General features: G+C 38.4%; 1 protein-coding gene across 5 annotated transcripts in view; it reads left to right on the forward strand.

Annotated features, from left to right (window-relative positions):
• The window catches only part of FAM126A (family with sequence similarity 126 member A), a 48,267-nt gene extending 27,000 nt beyond the window's left edge, over window positions 1-21,267 (forward strand). For 4 of the 5 annotated variants that reach the window (XM_042801912.1, XM_042801914.1, XM_042801913.1 and 1 more), the window contains exons 5-11: window positions 1,962-2,042; window positions 2,434-2,549; window positions 2,889-2,984; window positions 5,178-5,294; window positions 6,036-6,123; window positions 6,630-6,789; window positions 16,745-21,267. In XM_042801912.1, the coding sequence (XP_042657846.1) occupies window positions 1,962-2,042; window positions 2,434-2,549; window positions 2,889-2,984; window positions 5,178-5,294; window positions 6,036-6,123; window positions 6,630-6,789; window positions 16,745-17,301 (1,215 nt within the window). In that variant the 3' untranslated portion in view covers window positions 17,302-21,267. Of the gene's footprint in view, window positions 1-1,961; window positions 2,043-2,433; window positions 2,550-2,888; window positions 2,985-5,177; window positions 5,295-6,035; window positions 6,124-6,629; window positions 6,790-15,570; window positions 15,866-16,744 lie in introns of all 5 variants that reach the window. The other variant, XM_042801915.1, reaches the window with a different exon arrangement.
• The last annotated feature ends 851 nt before the right edge of the window (window positions 21,268-22,118 follow it).

Below are 22,118 nucleotides of genomic sequence, written 5' to 3' on the forward strand. Positions count from 1 at the left end.
AAAGCATTTGGTTATATCTTGTCTCTTAAGTCAATTCATTCTTTTATTTCTATGATGAGGTCATCTGAAATGGTTGATGGATGTAGCTATAATCACTTGTCTTTCTGCTAGAAGAGATTACATTTACAGTTAAGCTTGAAACTGGTCCAGTAACATCTCTTAGCTATGAACAGTTTCTTCCTCAATTAGTAACGTAGCCATCCGTCTCCAGCTGCTTGGGGTCATAAGAATTTTACAACAAGCTTCTGTAGGAAGCTGTAGATGAACCTGATTTTTGAAAACATTCCCTGTTGCTCCCCCCGCCATAAGACACAATGCATACTTATGCTAAAGTAATGCAATGTCACTGATGGTGACTTCTTCTCTCTTGCTGTTGTATAAAATTTGTAACTTAATCAAGATGGTACTGCTCTTCAGTATACAGGTGACCTCCTTAGATACTTATTTTCTCTTTAACCAGCTACTTTGTTTTCAAAAGCAAGAGGAAAGATATAGCCTAATACAAATAGTAACCCTTCAGTAAATATGTACAGTGGTCTCTTGGAGCTTGAGAGAATTAACACACTCAACAGTTCTGCAGTTTCTTACTGAAAGAAATTGAAAAATTAAGTATTGCTCAGAATAATTTTAAATTCTCTAGATTGTCAGGGGTATGGAATTATTGTGGCTGAACCTTGAGATTATGAACTGTTTCATTCTACCTTCAGCTTGGTGACATACAGGGGTAGTGCATGCTGTTGATATTTTTGGCTTTCCTGGCTGTAGGTATCAGTGTTTGTTAATGCACTTCAGATCTTTAAGTGAACACTTGAAACTTTAATTACAAATCTGACTAGAATGAAGAGTGAAAATATTGATATTTTTAGATTTTAAAAGTTTGGATGTAGCCAGTTTCTCTTCCCTTTCCTCCTGTATTTTAAGGAAACTGTTGTCTGCATGGATGCAGAAGCAATATTGAAAATTAAAGTAGCAGTGGTTTATGCAGAGAGTGGAGCTGTATAACTCTTCAGACAGAACAGTTCTGTATGCCTTTCTGATAATTCTCAGACTTCCTTTACTGCTTCCTAGTCTACTTTAAGACAGGAGTTTTAATAATTACTATGTGAAGTTAGTCCTTCAACCTTCCAAGGCACGGGTGTTAGGAGACACTGAAGCTCCTCTCTAATCTCTACTTTTGGATATATGAAATTTGCTGCTGAAGTGTAGACGAAAAAACCCCAAAAGTTCTTGTGTATTTGGTCTTGGTTATTGTTCGGGTCTTCTTTGGAACTTCTAAAGTTTATTTGAATTACTTCAGTGCTCCTCTGTGATACATAGGCATGTCTTTCTTTGCCTTACCCACTTAGTGTAAGTCTTACACTAACTTAAAGGAGTGAGAAGTCTTCTAACATACTGTTATGGTGGTATCTTGTGGGAAAACAGCTTCTCTGTAGTTTTGCATCTGTGCTGCTTTTAACTCTCTGTGTAAGTATGGAATTATCAAACTTGGACTTTTGCAAATACTATGATGTCAAACCATATGAGGCTCCACATTCCAGAGCTATATTTCCAAAACAAATTACTTGTAGAATCATTACTTGATGGGTAAATAGTTTTCAGAATAGAATTATTGAGCATTAACTGTCACAATTAGCAAATAGTGTATAATTGAAAAAAGATAACTCTGTTTAAACATATTGAGATTTCCAGTTAGTGTTTTTAAGGTGAACTATATATGCAAATGCATGTGCTCTTTGCTAAGTCATTTGAATAGTTTTCAGAAACAAGGCAAATGCACTGTGATAGAAAGCAAATACAGAGATAATTTTAGCTTGTAGCTCAGACTGTTACAGTATTCCTATCTGTCCCTATAATAATTTGTTGGCTTTTTTTATCCATTCACCCCCACCCAGCATTTAATGGCTTTGAATGTCTGGTTTCTGTAATACAGTGTAACCATTGGTATCTTCTGTCTTTTTCAGGAGATAGTTGACAAAGAGGGGCATAGCAAAGTGCTGAGTTTCACAATTCCGTCCTTGTCCAAACCTTCAGTCTATCATGAAGTAAGTGACATCTACAGCATAAAATTGTTACTGATCGAGAAAGGCAGTGTGCTTTGGGGGTCGGTCTGTTAGGAATAAAAGTGAAAAGTCATTTTAATGTGTTGCATGATGACATAAGAACATATTTCTCAGTCTTCTGAGCACTACTAACTGGTGTCTGAGTCGTCTTCAAGACTGAATAGTCATAACTCCATATGTCTTTTTTTTTTTTATATTCTGAAGCCATATACCTTATCTGGTGTAAAATAACTTCTCAAATCTAAGACAGCTAAGAGGTCAGATAACCTTAAGCCTGTTGAAATTTTATGTACAAATATGGTGATGCTGATCACTGTTTTCACTGTAGCAAGACTTGGGGTGGACATGTTTTGAATGACCCTTTCTCCTTTAGCCTTCCAGCATTGGCTCCATGGCTCTCACTGAAGGAGCTTTATCACAGCATGGTTTGTCCAGGGTTGTGTACAGTGGACCGCATCCTCAGAGGGAGATGTTAACAGCACAGAACAGGTGAAATTGTGTAATAGGATTTTGCTTGAGAATCACCAATGAATCTTAGTTTTTTAGAATTTTTAATGTAATTATAGACTGAAGGTAGATGGGTGTTTGCAGTATTTTGTGATGGGTTTTTTTATTTTAAACACATGTGAGTGTAGATGCAGAAAGATTAGCAGCACATATTATTACATGAAGAGGAAAAGCTTACAGAATTAGCCTACTCAGTTGTTAATTTTACTGAAATGAAATACCCATTCTGTTGAAATAACTTTTTAAAATTTCTGTGTAAACTTATTTTTTTTCCCAAAATAAAATTGGAAATGTAATTCTAATGTTTCTTGTAAATCCCAGGTTTGAAGTGCTGACTTTCCTTCTGCTCTGTTACAATGCTGCCTTAAGCTACATGCCTGCAGTTTCTCTTCAGTCATTGTGTCAAATTTGTTCAAGGTAATTTCTGTAGGCTGATTACACTTAAAATGACGTTTTTAACTTGAAATGCAAATAGTTTGAACTTCTTTTTTTGGTAAAAAAACCCTCTATGTTCCCAAAAGCTGCTTGTAAACTTGACTTTTTTTCATAAGTGTTTACATCTGCATTATTTGCTTTTAAAGAGTATTCCTTATATAACTTCGGGTTGAGATCTCAAAATGGGGAGGAGGAATATGCTGTTAAGAGAAGTCAAATAAAGGCAACTGTTTGTTTTTAATTAAAGTAGTTGACGTGTTAACTAAATAAAATCAGAAATGTCTTCTAAAAATTTGATAAATTTTGCATTACAAACTTAATAAATGTATTTGCATGTTGTGCAAGTTGAAACTTTCTTGAAATTATAGTAGATCTTGTAACTAGAAATGCATCCATTCTTACAGATACTTTGGATATTTTCAAAATCTGCGGTTACTTCAAAAAGCAAAACACAAAACTCCTAACAAACTCACCTCAGCTTTAATTACAGTGTCTATTTTTGATCCTTTTCCTTTTTCAAAGAGGAAGAACTGGTAGTAAATATGTCTATCTTTGAATTTTTGAAAGTGGCCTTTTGGTTAAGAAAAAAATTAGAATGTTCTTGTTAACCCAAGAGATACATACAACTCAATTACATCAACTTCTTACCAGTCATAGTTCCCATGTTCCTCACACAAAACATGGTAATAGATGCCTGTAAGATTCTCTTCTCAGGAGGTGGGAGTACACTGGAGCACTTGGAAATATTTATAAAAGACTTCACCAGATCTTTGTTAGATATGCTGGTCTAAAATTTAAGGTAGAAAATATTTAGAAGCTCTGGATTGTGGATAGGAGACTGATGTTACTTTTTCTGCTTGATTAGGCTTTGATTATATTTGGGATAATTTTTAAAAAGCCTTCAGAAAACCCTAAGAAAATTACCAGTAGATGCAAACAAGTCTTTCTGCTTCAGAATGTTGAATGTTTGGATACTGAATTATTTCATACTATGCAATTTGACTTTTATCTTAGTTCCTCATTCCCTACTGGTTGTGGCATCCATGTTTCTCTGCTTACTGAAAGTCTTGCCCTGACAGCATTTTAGGGATTCAAGGGAATATGTGTCAAAAGACCAGAATATCTTTCAGTATCCTGTTTGGATGTGGTGCTGACAAAATTCCCTGAAGAATCTATAGAATAACTCCTTTAATTGGTTTGAGCAGTTCTGAATTTAGGTTTCTTTTGGAAGATCTGTATGAAAGCAATCTACAATGAATGTGCTTTCTTCTAGTAAGTCTAATTCAATGTTTATGACTCTTCTAGAGAAGCAAAAGCTTCTAATACTTATTTACAAACGTGAACTGTAAATGTGACAATTGCAGCACAAAATATTTTGTGCTCATCTCAAGTGTTGTAAATCCAGATTTTTTGCATCTGGGCATCTTCAGTTACTAAGCTTCTTATAAGGATATTATCATACGCTGATATTCTAAAGCGAAGCAGTCCAGCTGATGCTGAAGAACTGAAGATTTCTGAGACTAAATCTTCTAATCTATGCTTTGGAGAAGGAAATACTTTGTTTAATGTCATTAAAGGTCATTCCAGAAGTGCAGTAATAGCCATAACTGAATATTTAACTATCCAATATCTTTGATTTCCAGAATGCTTTTTTGGACTACAAGACCTGATGTGAAATTTAGTTCGGAACTAAATTCTAAAGTTAACTTACTGGATTTTAGGATGATTTTATGAATGTGATGCTTCTGGTATCTTTTCTTGAAAACTTGTATGCAACTTCCATATTATATGCAATGATGCTTACGTTTCTATCTGTAATACTAATAGTTGCTATGCTACTTTATTTCCTTAAATACCATTAACTTAATTTTTGTCTGTTCTGCAGCAAATGTGTGGATTCAGCATGGCTTTTACTGATACTTTTTTTCATGTTCCACTGTAGTATAAACTTAACAGGGCTGTCCAGGGTGTCTGTTTTGAACGTTTTGAACACTGCCAGCAGAGGGCATACCCTTCTTCCATAATAAGAAACAGTTTGCTTCAGCACAGGATTGTGATGGATACCTTCCTGTGGGTCTAATGTAGTTAAAATGCATACTAAGTACCTAGCTTTGTAGTGTTATATACAAAGGTTTGCTACATTATTTGCTAATGACAGATGCATGATTTCTTTAGAATTTGTGTCTGTGGATATCCTCGCCAACAAGTGAGAAAGTACAAGGGAGTCAACTGTAGGATTCCTGTTTCATCTGAATTCATGGTGCAAATGCTAACAGGGATTTATTATGCCTTGTAAGTGTTTGGATTTTTTTAATATGCATATAAAATAAAGAAATGTCAGCTTAATTTCTACACTCATTTAGGCATGCTACCTTTGAAATGTTTTATTTCCTAGTGGAGAGATGCTGTGTCTAGCAATAAGGTCCTCAGGAAGATAACATAGTTCAACTAGTTGGCCAAAGTTACTGATGTCATATTGGGGAAAGAGGGCCAGAACAGTACTTGCTAGGTATAACTGCTGGTGTGATAAAGATCTTTTTTAAAAACCTTTTCCAACTGTTGTCTGCTGTCCACGTTTTTGCATGCTTAGTTTTGACATCAGCCTAGTTAAGGAAAAAAGATCTAACCATTTTTTTTCTCTGAAATGCTGATGTCATGTACCCTTTGATAGTCATGTTAATGTGTGAAGCTCTCTTATTAACTGAAATATTTAGACTCGTAACACAGGAATATTCAAAAGTGGAGTAATCTTAAGAGTCCTGTTTGAATTTAAGAATATTTCATGACTAGCCAATCAATAACTAATTGTCATTTTTAAATTGCTCAGGGTAGCCAATGAAAATAAAACTTTCTCTGTAAATGCTACTTCAGAACAAGTTCTCTAAATAGCAGGCTTGCTGCTAATGAACACAAGTAGTTCAACTCCTCTAAATTGACCTCTCAAGGAACACTAAATCTGTGAAGGTTATGTGATCAAGAAGGTTTGTCTGTTGATATAGATGCATATTATTATGTATATATTTACCTTTGTAGTTATAATGGAGAATGGGATCTGGCTCGTAAAGCTATGGATGACATTTTGTATAGAGCACAGCTGGAACTGTATCCAGAACCTCTGTTGGTAGGTATTTCAACATTTTTTTGAGTAGAATTTTTAGTCTAGGAAATCCTTCCTGTGAACATGTATGATGCAACATCATGCCAGGAACCTAAATGCCACAAGGTTTTTGCAGCTGTTTTCATGTGAATAGCTAGATCTATAAGTATACACACACACAGAGGTGTTTTCAATGTACTTAGCTATTTTGCCATCTTCCCTAGTGAACAAGCTGTTTTCAGTGAAACACTTCCAAGTCTTGAAAGCTTAGATGACAGTGCAGAAGCACTCTGAAGTAATAGCCACATCTTTAAGCTAGAAACTTTGTTTTAAGAAGTGGCATGTGTTAGTTCTGAGAGGTAATTGCAACCAGCATTCTTTATAACCTTGCAAAAAGCCAGTGTGCTTTTTGACCTTAAGCTGGACTTGTACACAGTGGTGTTCTTCGAGTAATAAGTATCCCCTGACAGAATTATTCTTCTAAAATTTGTATTCATGTTAAGAACTTAACTGCATCTTCTCTGTTCTAGGTTGCTAATGCAATAAAAGCTTCACTGCCTAAGGGTGCCATGAAATCTAGTAAAGAAGGTACAAGATGCATTCAGGTTGAAATTACACCTACTTCATCCAGAATATCAAGAAACGCTGTGACTAGCATGTCTATCCGAGGGCATAGATGGAAAAGGCATGGTAAGAAACACACTTTGCAATGAATTCTCAACCTTTTACATGCGTTTAAAATAATGTTGAGAAGTTTGTTATTGCACATCTTCATTGCTAGTAAGCAGGCAGCAGTTTGGAGGTTTTTATTTTCTTGACTGATGAATGGGAATCTTAACCCAGTTCAGGTGAAGTATATTCTTTATTTCCTTAATCATTACAAAAATCATTTTTAAAAAGCCAAATCAACACAGAAAAAACCTTTTTGTTATAGGGAGCTGTACAAAATCATTGATTCTTTAGAGGCCAATGTTCTGTTTTCTTCTGAAAAGTAGTTTATAGTACCGGAGGCAAAGCAAATATTTAACAACTTTACCAGAGAACTTCGTCTGTCTTACATTACTTAAATTAAAGCCGTTTTTAAGGATGGGGGATAAATTATTATGGTTTGGGTTTGTGGTTTAACCCTGGCCAGCAACTAAGCACCACACAGCTGCTTACTCCCCTGCAGTGGGATGGAGGAGAGAACTGGAAGGCTAGAAGTGAGAAACTCACGGGCTGAGATAACGGCAGTTTAAAGCCAAAGCCACGCACACAAGCGAAGCAATCCAAGGGATTCATTCCCCACTGCCCCCGGGCAGGCGGGGGCTCAGCCCTCCCCAGGGCAGCCGGGATCCATCGGGCGTGACGGTGGCTTGGGAGGGGAAACGCCATCGCTCCGAACATCCCCCCCTCCCTTCCTCTTCCCCAGCTTTATATGCTGAGCATGACGTCATATGGTGTGGGGTATCCCTTGGGTCACTCGGGGTCAGCTGTCCTGGCTGTGTCCCCTCCCAAATCCTTGTGCCCCCCAGCCTGCTCGCGGGTGGGGTGGGGTGAGGAGCAGAAAAGGCCTTGAGTCTGCATAAGCACGGCTCAGCAGTAATTAAAACATTCCTGTGCTAGCAATACTGTTTTCAGCGCAAATCCAAAGCATAGCCCACATACTAGCTACTGTGAAGAAAATTCACTCCGTCCCAGCCAAAACCAGCACATTTGGGCAAACTAATATAAGGGCTTCTACAAAGTAGAACACAGGTCTGGGCTAAGAAGTAGAAAAAATTATGCTGAATGTACTGCAAAAGGAGAAACATTATATTCTACTTCTTCTAACATATTCAGATGAAGAGAGAGCTACTGGACCACAAATCAAAATTGGCAATGGCTTGTTCTGCTGGGCTTGTAATGCTGATGACAGGCTAAGCGAGTGAGTGGAGATAAGAATGCTCTTTTAATAGGTTCAATAAAGATTTTGAAGTAGTATCATAAAAATTTCTTTATGATGTGTACTGTGTGAGCTTTTGTAGTGTATGGACAGTTTGGTTAGTAAACTATTCCCAAGTTACTTGCCATAAAGGACCAAGAGTTAATTCAGGTAAGTGTTGAGGCAAGTATTTCTAAATATGCTGGTAGGAGATGACTTTTAATGATAGATTTCTGAGCAGTAACAGTACACTCTGGTGGTAGTAATACCAATAGTAAGCTGCTAGAGGGGGGCAAGGGGCAAAGAAAGGTAAAATTACCAAACTTCTTTTCAGTTGATTAAAAACTGTTTAAAACTCAGACAAAGCTGAGGAGCAAAACTTTGGTGTCTTTAGCATGAGTGAGGTCCAGTAGCAAGTCATTACCAAAATCTCAAGACTGCTAAGGACCATTTTAGTCTTTACTTGTTTTCCTTTCTTCAGGCTTCTAGTTTTTAAACAGGATTTATTGACCAGGTACAAGAAAACTGCATGATAGCTCAGCTTTTAAATGGACAAATGACCTCTGAAGCTTGGCAAGTTTGTCAGCTATTATTTTTGCGTGGTTCTGATGCTTGTTCAAATGAGGTGGTGGAGGGGAGCACTGATTATCTATATTGAGTGCTAGTTTATTCAGAGGAATTGAAAGGGTATTAAAATAAATGTTCTCTTTGTCTTTACATTTACAGAAAAATGAAATAAAAACATTACAGAATCAGTATTGGAACCATCCTTATAAGAAGGCAGATTTTTCAGCTAATACAGAAATAATCTATATGTTTTTACAATTACTGCCTTCTTGCAGGGGGTGATTCGTGGAGAAGTTCGAGGAAAAATGGATAGGACAAATGTGCCCTGCAGCAGATAACAGCAAGGTGAAAAGGAAATTAGAATAATAGTAGGACTCATAGAAATGGGCTGAATGCTGTGTTTTATGGGAATCTCATAAACCAAGACAAATTGAGAGAAACAGTGATAATCTAGTTAGTATGACCCAAGCGAGGAGTAGTTTTAGTCTGTGTATAGGGATGAGGATTGAAAGATTAAGGACTTTTACAAAAATGGTCCTGTTAACATTTTGTTTGGCTTACTGGGAAAACATTGGATTTTCCTTGATGGTACAGGATTTAATGAAGAGGAAGAAAATCATTTGGTTTAGGGCAGGCGTGGAGGGGAACTTGCATAGCAGGTTGTGGGAGCAGTCATAAATTGGAAGGCTATGTAAACATTAGGCTAGTTTAAAGGCCAAAACTGAATCTGTGGTATCTTTGATTAACTGACTGACCAATTGTTTTGTTTTAAATGGTAAACGTTCCATGCATATACCATTTCAGCTAATCTCCTCGAAACCTTCATTATGAAACACTAACAAATTGTTGTTTGTGACTTGAAAAGCCTTTTTAAAGTCAGAGTGGATGGTCTCCTGGATTTCAAAGCTCCTAATAACATAATTTAGTGCCCCACAACTCCTGGTGAAAGAAATATATAGAATAGATCTTCAGGGTCAGCATGCAGAAAGAATAACAAGGCTTGTGCTTACAGATACTACTTTGAATTAAAAGAAATACTGGAATTGGTAGAAATCAGATGACAAACCTTGTACCTCCTGACCATTATTTTCTCTCCCACAGAGTAAATGGAAAAAAGGTATTCAGGTGATTTATTTTTGTGCTTCAGTATAATAAAAGAGTTGTACAAATGGATTAGGAAGCTAGAGGAGGCAGCTGAGAAGGTAGTTTGATCCTACACATTTTGTGGACCAGAAGATCTGATGAAGCAAAGTATCCCTTGGGGAAGCAAGGGCAGAAATTTTCAATCACTTGAAGTCAGTTTTGAAAAAAGGTCAACTTAACATCTAATCTTGTTGTGATGCACAACCCCGTAACTCGTTCATTAGAGCTATTACTTAGAAGGACTTGTTTTAAAATCAAATTAGTATTGTCAGTTTGAACTTCTAAGGTAGGTACTTTAGAAGTACTAAAGGTGAAGGTCATTTGCAAAATGGATCCATCTAATAACAAATGGGTAGTATTTATAGAGTCAGTTGATACTAACCACGACTTAACAAATTATTTAGTGCTGTTGAATTGGATTGCCTATAAATGATAAAGCTTAAAAAAAGAGAGCTTTAGCTCTTCTATCTAGCGTTATTTTTTTTGTAGTGTTCATATTTTAAAAACTAGCCTTGAGTAGCATCACCATTTCCATTCACAGAGGAAACCCAGAAAAATCATGCAACATGTAAGGGACGCAAACACCTAGATGAATGGTTATTTATGGAATCTAGGAAGAAAACCAAAGCAAGACCTAGCAACACTTTCCTTACTAATGTAAAATCTGCCGAACTGCCCCAGTAAAGAGTTGCTTGGGAAAAACTCCTGTGTGTAGAGGTAATGCATGTAAGAGAAATACTCTGATGTAACACACCCAATAAGAAGATCTGAGCAGACATTGGTAAGATACATAACACAAAAGCAAAGATATCAACTAGAGAAAGACAAGATGTTACTTTTTTTTCCCCATTGCAGAAATTGACTTTCATATAGTATACAAGGTTTAGAAACATTAGTCTTTGGATCTCTGTGGAGAGAATTTTCTTACTTTTTTTGAAACAGTATTAATTCCTGAAATAGTTACAACTTTTAGGAATCTGGCATGAATATTAATTTGGAGATATAAGCTTGATGCTTTTGTGAATAATTCAAAGTGCTGACATTGTTGCACAGGAAATGCAGCTTGAGCTTGTGGTGGTTAAAGCTGAATTACAGTCCCAAGTGGGCGGTTTGCTTGTGCAATCTGAGGTAAATGATGTAGGCAACCATAATAATAAGATAGGCTATGACTGAAATATCTTTTGAATTAATTCTTAGCAGCTAGTAATCATGAAATGCACTTATCTAGGTTGGTTGTACTATTCGAAGCATTCAGAAATGTGACTCCAAATGCATTTTCCTTCAGCTGCTATGGGCATATTTATATTACCTTCCAAACTGAGATAATTACTCAGTTTTATCTCTACACTATTTAGTAGTGTCCTTTGTTTTCTTGCCTTCTGCACTGGGTATTAATACCTCTTTCTCAAAGGATAGATCCCCAGAGTTGTCCAGCTTGAAGCAGTATTATCTTCAAAACCAAGCACTATGAAGCTGAAGGTTTGTTTTAGATGTTCTTAAAAGTTTTAAAATAAGGAGGGGGTGCTACTATGAAGGACATGGATTGTGTAGTTGTGCCATAAGACTGTAGATGCTATGGTAGACAGTGTTAATAGGAGTTGAGATACTCATTATCCCATTTTTTCATGAATTTCTTCCTGTACTTCAATGTTAAACTCAAATAAAGGTATGTTCCCTTTCATTAGAAGCAGTTAATAGCACTTAACTAGAAGACATAATTACGCTGAGTAAAACTCCAAAGTTCTTTGTTTGGTTGTTCTTTTTGTTTTGTTTGTTTTTCTCCAATTCACTGTGGTAATGGTTACACAGCTATGGGAATGCAGCAATGATGGGTAAAGTGCTGATATTGCAGTAGGATATTACATTTAGAAATGCACACCATCAAACAATAACCAAGTGTGACTGTTATATGAAGTCTGTAGCAAAAAAATTCTTCCTCTGTTCCTCTGATTTCTGCTGCGCACTCTGAGCTTCCTTCCTTTGGAGCTGGATGCTGTTAATTACTGCTTTTCTGCCCTTGGTGGGGAGGGGGTTGACAGTAAGCTCTGTTCTGCCCTCTCCCTTTCTCTGGTGTCCTGTCTGTAAATGAAAATTCTAGCAGAATTTACTTATACATATAGAGATCAGTGGATCCTAGGAAGGAGTTCTAGTGAAATAAGATGCCTGTAGCTGCACTGACGGGGCAGCAGGAAGGAGTTTGAAGATTGCCATAGGAGAGGCACAGGTACCTCTCCTGAGTGAAATTAGAGCAATGAGGCCAATCAGAGCATTGATCTTCTCACTAACTTTTCTGCTCCTATGTTTTTAGAAAAAAAGGCTATATTTGATGATGGTGGTATTATTATTTTTATCATTATTGTTAGTTATTTATTACTATTGCAGTTCACGGTGTTCAGTTCTTACCTTTGTTACCGACAATAGAAGACTTTTGCAGAAACTGCTGTTAGAAGTAACACTTGGCAACAGTTCTAACTTGAGTTTCCTGACAGATATCAGGAAGTGGTGGTTAATAGCAGCAATTATTAATGCTATTTCCTTTGGATAGCACAACTTTTTAAATAGATACTTTCATTAGTAGTTGACTAGTTAGAAAGAATCGTGATACTTGGCATTTCAGACTGACTTCATTGTTGTGATTGCAGACAGCACAAATGCGTAGTGAAAATCCCAGCACTGTAGCCTACTTGACCTAGAAGTACACCGCCCACACAAAGTCCTCAGTGTAGGGACAGGGGCAAGAGAGGATCACCTCTAGCTGAAAAGTAGGATTGCTGCTGCTGTGAAAAATCATCTTGTCATAAGTTCTTCTGGTTGTGGACTTCATACTGTCAGTTAAATGTCTGTACTGCTAACTTGTGTTATGTGCAGTAGCAGACTGGCAGTGTAATCTGGGCAGTCCTTACTTAATCCTCAGGTCTGAAAGAGCTGCATTACGAATAAAACATGGGAATTCATAAAATCACAGAATGGTTTGGGTTGGAAGGGACCTTAAAGCTCACTTAGTCCCAGCCCCCTGCCCCGGGCAGGGCCCCCTTCCCTCAGCCCAGGGGGCTCCCAGCCCCGTCCAACCTGGCCTTGAACCCTTCCAGGGAGGGGGCAGCCACAGCTGCTCTGGGCACCCTGGGCCAGCGCCTCACCCCCTGCACAGGGAAGAATTTCTTCCTTACTTCTAATCTAAATCTGCTCTGTTTCAGTTTAAAACTGTTACCCCTTGTCCTATTCCTATACTCCCTGATTAAGTCCCTCCCTACCTTCCCTATAGGCCCCCTTTAAGCACTGGCAGGCTGCTATAAGGTCTCCCCGGAGCCTTCTCTTCTCCAGGCTGAGCAACCCCAACTCTCTCAGCCTGACCTCACAGGGGAGGTGCTCCAGCCCCCTGATCTGATCTTCTTCACGGCCTCGTCTGGACCCACTCCAACAGGTCCATGTCCTTGTTATGCTGGGGACTCCAGAGCTGGACCCAGCACTGCAGGTGGGGTCTCACAAGAGTGGAGTAGAGGGGGAGAATCCCCTCCCTGGACCTGCTGGCCACACTGCTCTTGATGCAGCCCAGGACACGGGTGGCTTTCTGGGCTGTGAGCACACATTGCTGGCTCACAGTCGCTTTTCCAGCCACTAATACCCCCAAGTCCTTCTCTGCAGTGCTGCTCCCGACCCACTCCTCGCCCAGCCTGGATTTGTGTTTGGGATTGCCCCGACCCACGGGCAGGACCTTGCACTTGGCCTTGTTGAACTCCATGAGGTTCACACAGCCCCACCTCTCCAGCCTGTCCAGGCCCCTCTGGATGCATCCCTGCCCTCCAGCACGGCGACCGCACCGCACAGCTCGGGGTCACCAGCAAACTTGCTGAGGGTGCACTCAGTCCCACTGTCCGTGTCGCCGACAATGATGTTAAACATCATCAGTGCCAACACCAACCCCTGAGGAATGTCACTCATCACTGCTCCCCACTTGGCCATCAAGCTGTTGACCACAACTCCGAGTGCAACCATCCAGCCAATTCCTTATTCACCAAGTGGTCCATCCATCAAATCCACGTTTCTCCAATTTAGAGAGAAGGGTGTCGTGTGGGACAGTGTTAAATGCCTTGCACAAGTCCAGGCAGACGATGTCAGTTGCTCTTCCCTTAACCACCAGCGCTGTAACCCTGTCACAGGCAGCCACAAAATTCATCACGCACAATTCGCCCTTAGTGAAGCCGTGTTGGCTGCCACCAATCACCTCCTGATTTTCCACGAGCGCTAGCATAGTTTCCAGGAGGATTTTCTCCATCATCTTTCCGGGCACAGAGGTGAGACTGACTGACCTGTAGTTCCCCAGGTCTTCCTTTTTTTTTTTTTTTTTCCCTTTTTAAAAGTGGGGGTTATGTTTCCCCTTTTCCAGTCAGTGGGAACTTCACCAGACTGCCACAACTTCTCAAATATGATGGGTAGTGGCTTAGCCACTTCATCTGCCAGTTCCTTCAAGACCTGCAGCTGCATCTCATCAGGTCCCATGGACTTGTGCACCCTGAGGTTCTTTAGATGGTCTTGCACCTGATTTTCTCCTAAAGTGGGTGGTTCATCATTCTCCTAGTCCCTGCCTTTGCCTTCTGCATCTTGGGCGGTGCGGCTGGAGCACTTGCCAGTGAAGACCGATTCCAAGAGTTCATCTTTCTCAAACCTGTCTGCATCTAATGTAGACAGGCATCTTTTGGATTGGGATTTGTTTTACCAGGACCTTGTAAGACCTATTGCATCCTTATCACTAAATATCATTATTAAATCTCCTGTGCTTACATACAACCATCATTCTCACACTTTGAGTAGCAGTGGAGTTTTCTGTTTGCTTGGGGATTTTTGGATATGTCTGCAGAATCTTTGACTGTCTTGAAATAATTTTTTGGCCAGGCTGATCACTTGTGTATTTGCTATTGATGACTTACCCAGATGAAAAGAAGTAATATTAGAACCAAGCCGCATTGGTTTTTTACTTTAATTTCTTTTTTATTTTCCTTTTTTTTTTTTCTTCCCTCCTCCCCACCCCAGTGCTGCAGAAAGTTGTGGTGCTTTTCCCTCCCCCAACTTAATCTCCGTTTTCTCAGCTGTACTTCTTTGTGTCACATGAGTCAGTTACGAAGTTTATTGCAAACTAATTTACTTGTAATCTTGTGTAAAAAGCTTTAAAAGGATGAGGAGATAAGCATTTCTGTGATATTAGTATGTGGCAAAAACTGCAGTATAACTCCGTAGGTTTTATTTGAGTAAGTTTATTTTAGTAACTGCAGAATTTTCCTGCTTGTAAATATCTTCTGGTTGAAAATAGTTTTTTGAAATGAAGAAAGAAAATGGAAGCTAAAGTGTGCTTGAGTTAGATTAGCTGTTTCACTATTAGTTTTTCAGGTTTGACCACTGTGCAACATCATGATATTTTATGTGTAGAATTTCTAGTTTTATGTGATAACACATGAATTTGGTATGTCATTTGATTGTAAAAATGACTTTCACTTTAGCATGGTGATGCAGAGAATCTGGTCATAAAAGTGAATTATGGGAAGTTCTTTTATTTCTGATAATCTCTGAATGTTTGTTTCGCGGTCCTCAGAAATTTCAATTTTGAAAGATCAAGCGCGGGGCTTTCCAGTATGTGTGTGCAAGCCAATAACTGGAAGATTGAAGCCTGCAATTTAGAAATAAGACAAAATTCCATACTTGCTAATGTTGCTAATTAACAAGAGTTTAATATGTGAACATCTGCTTTAATTTATAATGCTTTAGTCATCTGTATCTATTGGCTTTTGTTTCATGTTTTGTTTCAGACATCTTTTGTTGTTTGTTTGTTTGTTTGTTTTTTTTTTCTTATCCATCTTTAATTCTAGAACAACCAGAGAGTGGTAATGATGCTACTGAATTGGGCAACTTTATCATACCTGAGATTAGTGTCACAAGTGTGGCTGGAGAGAGGACCGGGAATGGGGAAAAGAGCAGAGCACTAGCAGAGAATGATGTTCAGCATTTACAGGGAGTACAGGAAACAGCTACAGATCCTAGAACTGACAGCAAAGGCATGCCAGAAATCAGGAGGCAAAAATCTGTAAGAAAAATGATGGAGGATGGAATAAACTCATCTGGCAGAGTGCAGTTTTAGCAGAGCACTTGTAGCTGCACTCTAAGGTACCACTATTGATTGAAAGGGTCACTGCTGCATGTTTGGAGAATTAAAAGTATGCAGTTAATGTATTTGCATGTGTAATATAACACAAATGCATGTATTGCACACAGCTTTGTCTGTGCCACAGACAATGATGACACAAAAATAGATTTATTTAATCTGGAGAAAATATATTGTGAGACTTAACGTACCTTTGAGTTTAATAAGCATATTTATTGGGTTTACAAAATCCAGTGATCAATGGTGTGAAAAATCCATCAAAATTGATGTGAAAAGTATCCCATTGTGTACCTCAGATTTCCCAAATTCCACCTTTCACGGTATACTGGAGATCTCACGTGCTTGAGTTTTCAACTCATGCCACCAGACTGATGATGCAGAAGGTGACCTTTCAGTCCTAAAGCATTCTTGGGATGCTAAATGTGCAGGTGCCATATTGGGTGTCCTGGGGCATTGATCACATACCTTCATAATTAACGAGCTTTGCAAAATCATGTATTGGAGCACTTGCTCAAAATAAGATTTAGATTTTTTTTTTGTTGTTCTGTGTGGTATCTTCTAATCTGTAAATTTCTAATCTCCTGCATGAATTAACAAGACTGCTTTTTTTTTGTTGTTGGTTTTTGTTTTCAAAATCACTACAAAATGAGATTGTGGGCATGCTTTTTGATCTAGTTAATGCAGCATTACTTGCTGTAACTTTATATCCTAACGAACCTTAATTCCAAAATGTAATGGAATAGGTAAGTGTTTTGTCTTCTGTTCTCTGTTCTGTTGCTGTATGGCTTCATGCTTGTAAATATCAAAATCTAGCAATACATAAAATGAATAAATGTGATGAAGTCAGTTGCTAATTCTTTATTTCTTTTTTTACCATGCAGGTAATACTGATTTAGCAATTCAAGAAGAACTGATAGAAGTATCTGAAACTGATGAAGGGTTTTACTCTAGGGCTACTTCTAGTACAAGTCAGTCTGCTCTATCTAACAGCAGCAACGTGAGCAGTAAGAATCTTTTAGGGAAGAGCCAACGAAGGTCTGGAGGAAGCAAAGCTGGAGGAAAAGAAAAAGAAGGAGAAACCTGCAGAGAACACTTGTCACGAAAACAAACTCAGAGAGCCATGAGTGAGAATCTAGAGCTTGTCTCTCTGAAGAGGCTGACACTGACAACTAGCCAGTCCCTGCCTAAGCCTGGCAGCCATAGTCTGGCCAGAACGACCACTACTGTGTTTAGTAAATCCTTTGAACAGGTCAGTGGTGTCACAGTTCCAAACAATCGTGGTGGTGTATCTGGTACAGAGGCAAACAGGTTTTCAGCTTGCAGTCTTCAGGAGGAAAAACTGATATATGGAACAGAAAGAACAGATCTTCCGATTTTAAGCAAACAACCTAATCAGCAGCGACCTCCTAGTATTAGCATAACTTTGTCAACAGATTGATATTGAATTGGCAAGTATGAAAAATAAAATATTGAGGGTTTATGCTGATACTGGTACATTGGAACATTAATATGCTGTACATTACTTTCTTAAACCTCAAGCCCATAAATTCTTATTTGGCTCACGTTTGACAGTAATAGTGAATAGACAACAGTTGTAATTGTTTTACATCAACTTCTAGTAGCTTGGAAAGTTCCTCTTTGACTTACTATATTTATACACCTCATTGTTTATGGCTTATGTGAAGTTTACAGTTTCACCAGTTTAATAAGCATTGATTGGCTGTTTAGCCACTGACCAAGACGTGGCTTTTTACAAATGCACACTATGGGAACAAATAGATCCTCTTTCCCAGATTCTGCTTTTTCGCTACCATTTGACATAGGCAAACCTGCAAGTACTTGTTTTATTTAAGACGAGTCTTGCAGTATTGGCATGAAATTTTGCAACAGCATTGTAAGAACAAACATTCTTTTATGTTAACCTTACATATAAGCACAGATTTCTCATGGCTAAAACTAGAAGCATCAGTTCAGTGATGCTATGGCGGTTTTTGTCATGGTAGTTAGTACACGTTGCAGTGTTCATACTTTCTTATGCCTACATGAGTCTGAATTATAGATGCATTTTAGTTTTTCTACATGTCTTTTAACCTGGGCCAAAAGTCACACAGAAGCAGTACTTGCGGATGGGATTTCCTACCAGTTGCTAGGGTAGTCACTCTTTAGACTTATAAACTGCATGACAGATTCTTAAATGTCAGGCATAAAGCTACTCGTTGACAAGTTGCTGTCATCAGTAGTTTTATTATTTGTGGGGAAGAGATGTGCTTATGTAACAAAGTTATGTAGGAAATAAGGTATGAGCCCTCTGCACTGACTCAAGCAAATCAGGAGTGTGAATGTGTTTAACATGAACTTGTTACTTGAGACTAAGAATACTACCAAAGGATGTGTACTTTCAGTAACTTGCAAGCGCAAAGGGAATTTATAATGTAAATATAACTAGCACTGTAATTCCTAGTCTTTATGTCTTATTTTTCTAGTCTGAAATTCTAAACCAGCAGCCTGTTCAAGGTTACCTACCCTTTAACCTTCAGTTAGTTTGGTGACCTTGTTTAATACCAACTTTTAAAGCATTAAGATTTTAATTAAAAATGGGCATTAAAACTTTTATGCAGAAACCTGGAGAAGCAGTAGCTGATAAAACCACTTCAGTAGCAGTGATTAGCTGCGGATAAACAGACAATATATTCTAATGACTGGAGAAGAAGGATGAAGGTCTAAGGCAGTCATTCCCAGCTGTCCAGATTTCTGCAGCTAGTGATCCCTTATTGTTTAGAACCTTGTAACAAAACAAACACTAAAATTCTGGTAGACTTTCCTGTTAGCCTGGAGATAAGTTTAGATATCCCTTTTTGACTTAAACTGAAGCACAAGTAACTTCTAAGCAGCTAGTGTTGTTTAGGTTTATAGCAATTAATAAACGGGATAATGAAAACAGATGAGGAAACATAGTTGATAGAGACAAGTAAGTTGTATAATTCTACTTCCAAGACTGCAGACTAGATGTGTACACTTCTTAATATTCACCAAAGTATGTGGAAGAGCTGCATTGGTCTGCGGATATCTGTCTTCACCTAAGAGCCTGAGTTTGAACGAATGTGCCGCACTTTTTCATTCTTCAGTTTGTTGTGTGACACTGTTCTATTCTACTAATGTGGTGTTTCACCTTTTTGCGGTGAAGTGTTCCCTTAATTGTACATGAAAACTTACATTCCTAATGTATAAACTACAGGTTTGTCCTGTTTAGTGTTTAATACTTTGGCCAGTGAAATAAACTGGTTTTTTGAAGTTGTATGTTTTTGTAAATACATTGTACAGCTGAAAGTTTTGCCACTTTTTTACAGGTTTTTCTGCAATACACATTAGACAGCACATTTGTTTCAGACTGACTAATACACGTGGCTGCTGGAGCATCCATAGCCACAACCAATGGAAGGGTTCTAGGCAACTGATAGCAGACATTGGCTAGCACTACACACACTGAATGTAGAGCTCTTCCTTTGCTTGAAATTTGTTCTAGATGTTACAAAGAAATAACTTACAGCTGCCTCCTGATCTGCTCTGCAGTGCAGCATTTAGAAATACTTTGGAAACATTTTACAGTAATTTACATTGAAACATGAACTAGAATAGATAAATTGCAGTTGACAAATGTTTGTTGTGATGGTATTAATTGTGAGTTAGTGTTAAGGGACTAGAATTTTTAAGTAATTCTACTGGTTTTATTTGGTTTCATTTAGTTCACGATTGTTTATCTCCACCACTCTTTCAAGCTGGGTGTTGGTATAGAATGTTTATTACACTGGGCAGATTTCACCACTTTAGTTATAAACAATTAGAATTTCAAATGATCTAAAATGCCATAAAATGTAGATATGTAACATAATATTTACAATACTGTTGGCTACAAGTCTGTGTTAAAGTGAAATTAGTTTATCCTTTTATTTTATCCAGCTAATTATTCTAACTGTGGTCTGGCTTGAACCCAAGACATAGGCTCATATTGGCACAACTGAACTTACAGGAAGGTTTGTACTTTTTTGAGAAAATGGTAAAAGGAAAGGCTCTTGGTAGTAAAGGCTGCTGTTTCTATACATATATGGCTTCATATAAATATCTATGTATTGGTCTCTGGAACAACTTACACAATGAGCATGCTTTTGTGAACTGACATCACACCTTGATACTGATAGAGTTTAAAGAATTTCTTTCCAGATGTGAGGAGTAAAACTTTCAGTTGTGCTTCTTTTCTTAAAAATGGAAAAGGAAAAGAAAAAGCAAAAAACAGCATAGGGGAAAGGGGGGTTGGAATTATTGTCTAAATATCCATGGTGCAGGATTTGGGGGGGGGTGGGGAGGAGAAGAAAGGGGGGAGGTTGGGTAAGAGTCATATATTAATTCTTTCATGATATCTCTAAAATTGTTAAGCTCTTGGATTTTGACCATTATCTGATTGCTTTAGACTGATGAATGAAAAATGTGTATTAAAGAAGCAGAGGTCTTCTAACAGCATAAGGAAAACCTATTAAGACATCCTGTATTGTAGTCTACCCGGGAGTGGGTAGTTCTAATGAATACACTCCAAACATCATACATGGCTGCAACATTCTGCAGGGAAAAATGTTATGTAGGAGTGAATCATCTCAAATTATAATAAGATAAATTGTTTTAATGCTGACATTTATAACTGACCTTACTGTTTTAAATCAAAGGGCACTTTTGCCAATGATGGCTTTGAACTGCAACACTTTCAAAACTCTGAAGCTGAGAAGAATTATTTTTGTTGTGAGAATCTGGAACGCTTGTGCAAAAAGCGTATGGCCTCTAACCACTTGCTGTAAAGCTGCAGTGACTTTTCTGGAGTGAGTGAAATGTCCTTGAATTGCCTTGAATACCTGACAGATTTGACAGGTGCAGAATCGTATAGCTATTTTAGCCACACTTCTCTCTAAGGAGGTCTTACCTGATTTCTATGAGGATTCTAGAAATTTCTAACTTAATTATTATGTCTTGATATCTTTTGTCAGTGTTTGATGCTTACAGTGCTGTATATAGGTGTGTAATATATTGCCTTTTGTATTTCTATAATTCTACTACTAAGACTAGATGTGTACACTTCTTAATATTCACCAAAGTCTGTGGAATAGCTGATCAGTCTATAGATGTCTGTCTTCACCTGAGAACCTGAGTTGAAATGAATGTGCCACACTTTCTCGTATTCTTCAGTTTGTGGTGTGACACTGTTCTGTGTTTTAGTAATGCAGTGTTTCACCTTTTTCACAGTGAAGTGTTCTCTTAATTGTACATGAAAACTTACATTCCTAATGTAAAAACCACAAGGATGTCTTGTTTAGTGTTTAATAATTTGGGCAGTAAAATAAACTGTTGGGTTTTTTTTGAAGTTGTACACTTTTGTAAATGCTTTGCATAGCAGAAAATTTCACCTCTTCTTTACAGGCTTTGTTGAAATACACATTAGATAGATAGCAGTATATTTGTTCGGTTTTCATTGTACGCATCTAGAAGTCACAGTAAGGTTGACTACTTTACTTAAAATGTGCTGGATACCTATTTTCCAGAGCATAGGCTCTGCCTTGTCAGGTAAGACACCATGTCTAAATCACTTGGCTGAGAAATACTGACTGACAGGTGAAAGGTGAGTTCAAGCAGATGAGTTGTAAACTGGTTGTTGGCAGGAGGAGATGACTGTCCTGTCAGTAATGTAGCACTACTTGGTGGTTTTGATGGTGTTAATATAACTGGTCTGATAAACGGCCGTTATCTGCAAGGTGTCTTTATTAGAACTTCTGTCCAGCAATCTTCACTGTGTTTCTGTGACCTGCTGTTGGCCATCTTTGGTGCAAGGGCACGTGTGGCTGGTTTGTGTTCTCCTGGTTCATGGAGACCCCCAGGGCTTTTTCTGCAAAGCTGCTTTCCAGCCGTCTGGCCCCTGTGTGTGCTGGTGCCTGGGGTGGTTTGTCCCTGGGGCAGGGCTTGGCATTGCCTTTTAAGTGTCCTGAGATTCACGTGTCTGCTCATGTCTCCTGCCTGTTGATGTCGTTGTGAATGGCAGCATCCCTCCAGGGTACCAGGCTTTCTGCCTGGTTTTGTGTTGTCTGCAAATGTGCTGAGGGTGAGCTCTGTCCCATCACCCTTCTTCATTAACGAAGATGTTAAATTGCCCTGGCCTGGGTATTGACCCCTGGTGTACACCAGTAAGGCCAGATCTCCAGCTGGGCTTTATGCCACTGG

This window comes from Tyto alba, unplaced genomic scaffold, assembly GCF_018691265.1.
Source record: "Tyto alba isolate M040663 unplaced genomic scaffold, T.alba_DEE_v4.0 Super-Scaffold_38, whole genome shotgun sequence".
NCBI lineage: Eukaryota > Metazoa > Chordata > Aves > Strigiformes > Tytonidae > Tyto > Tyto alba.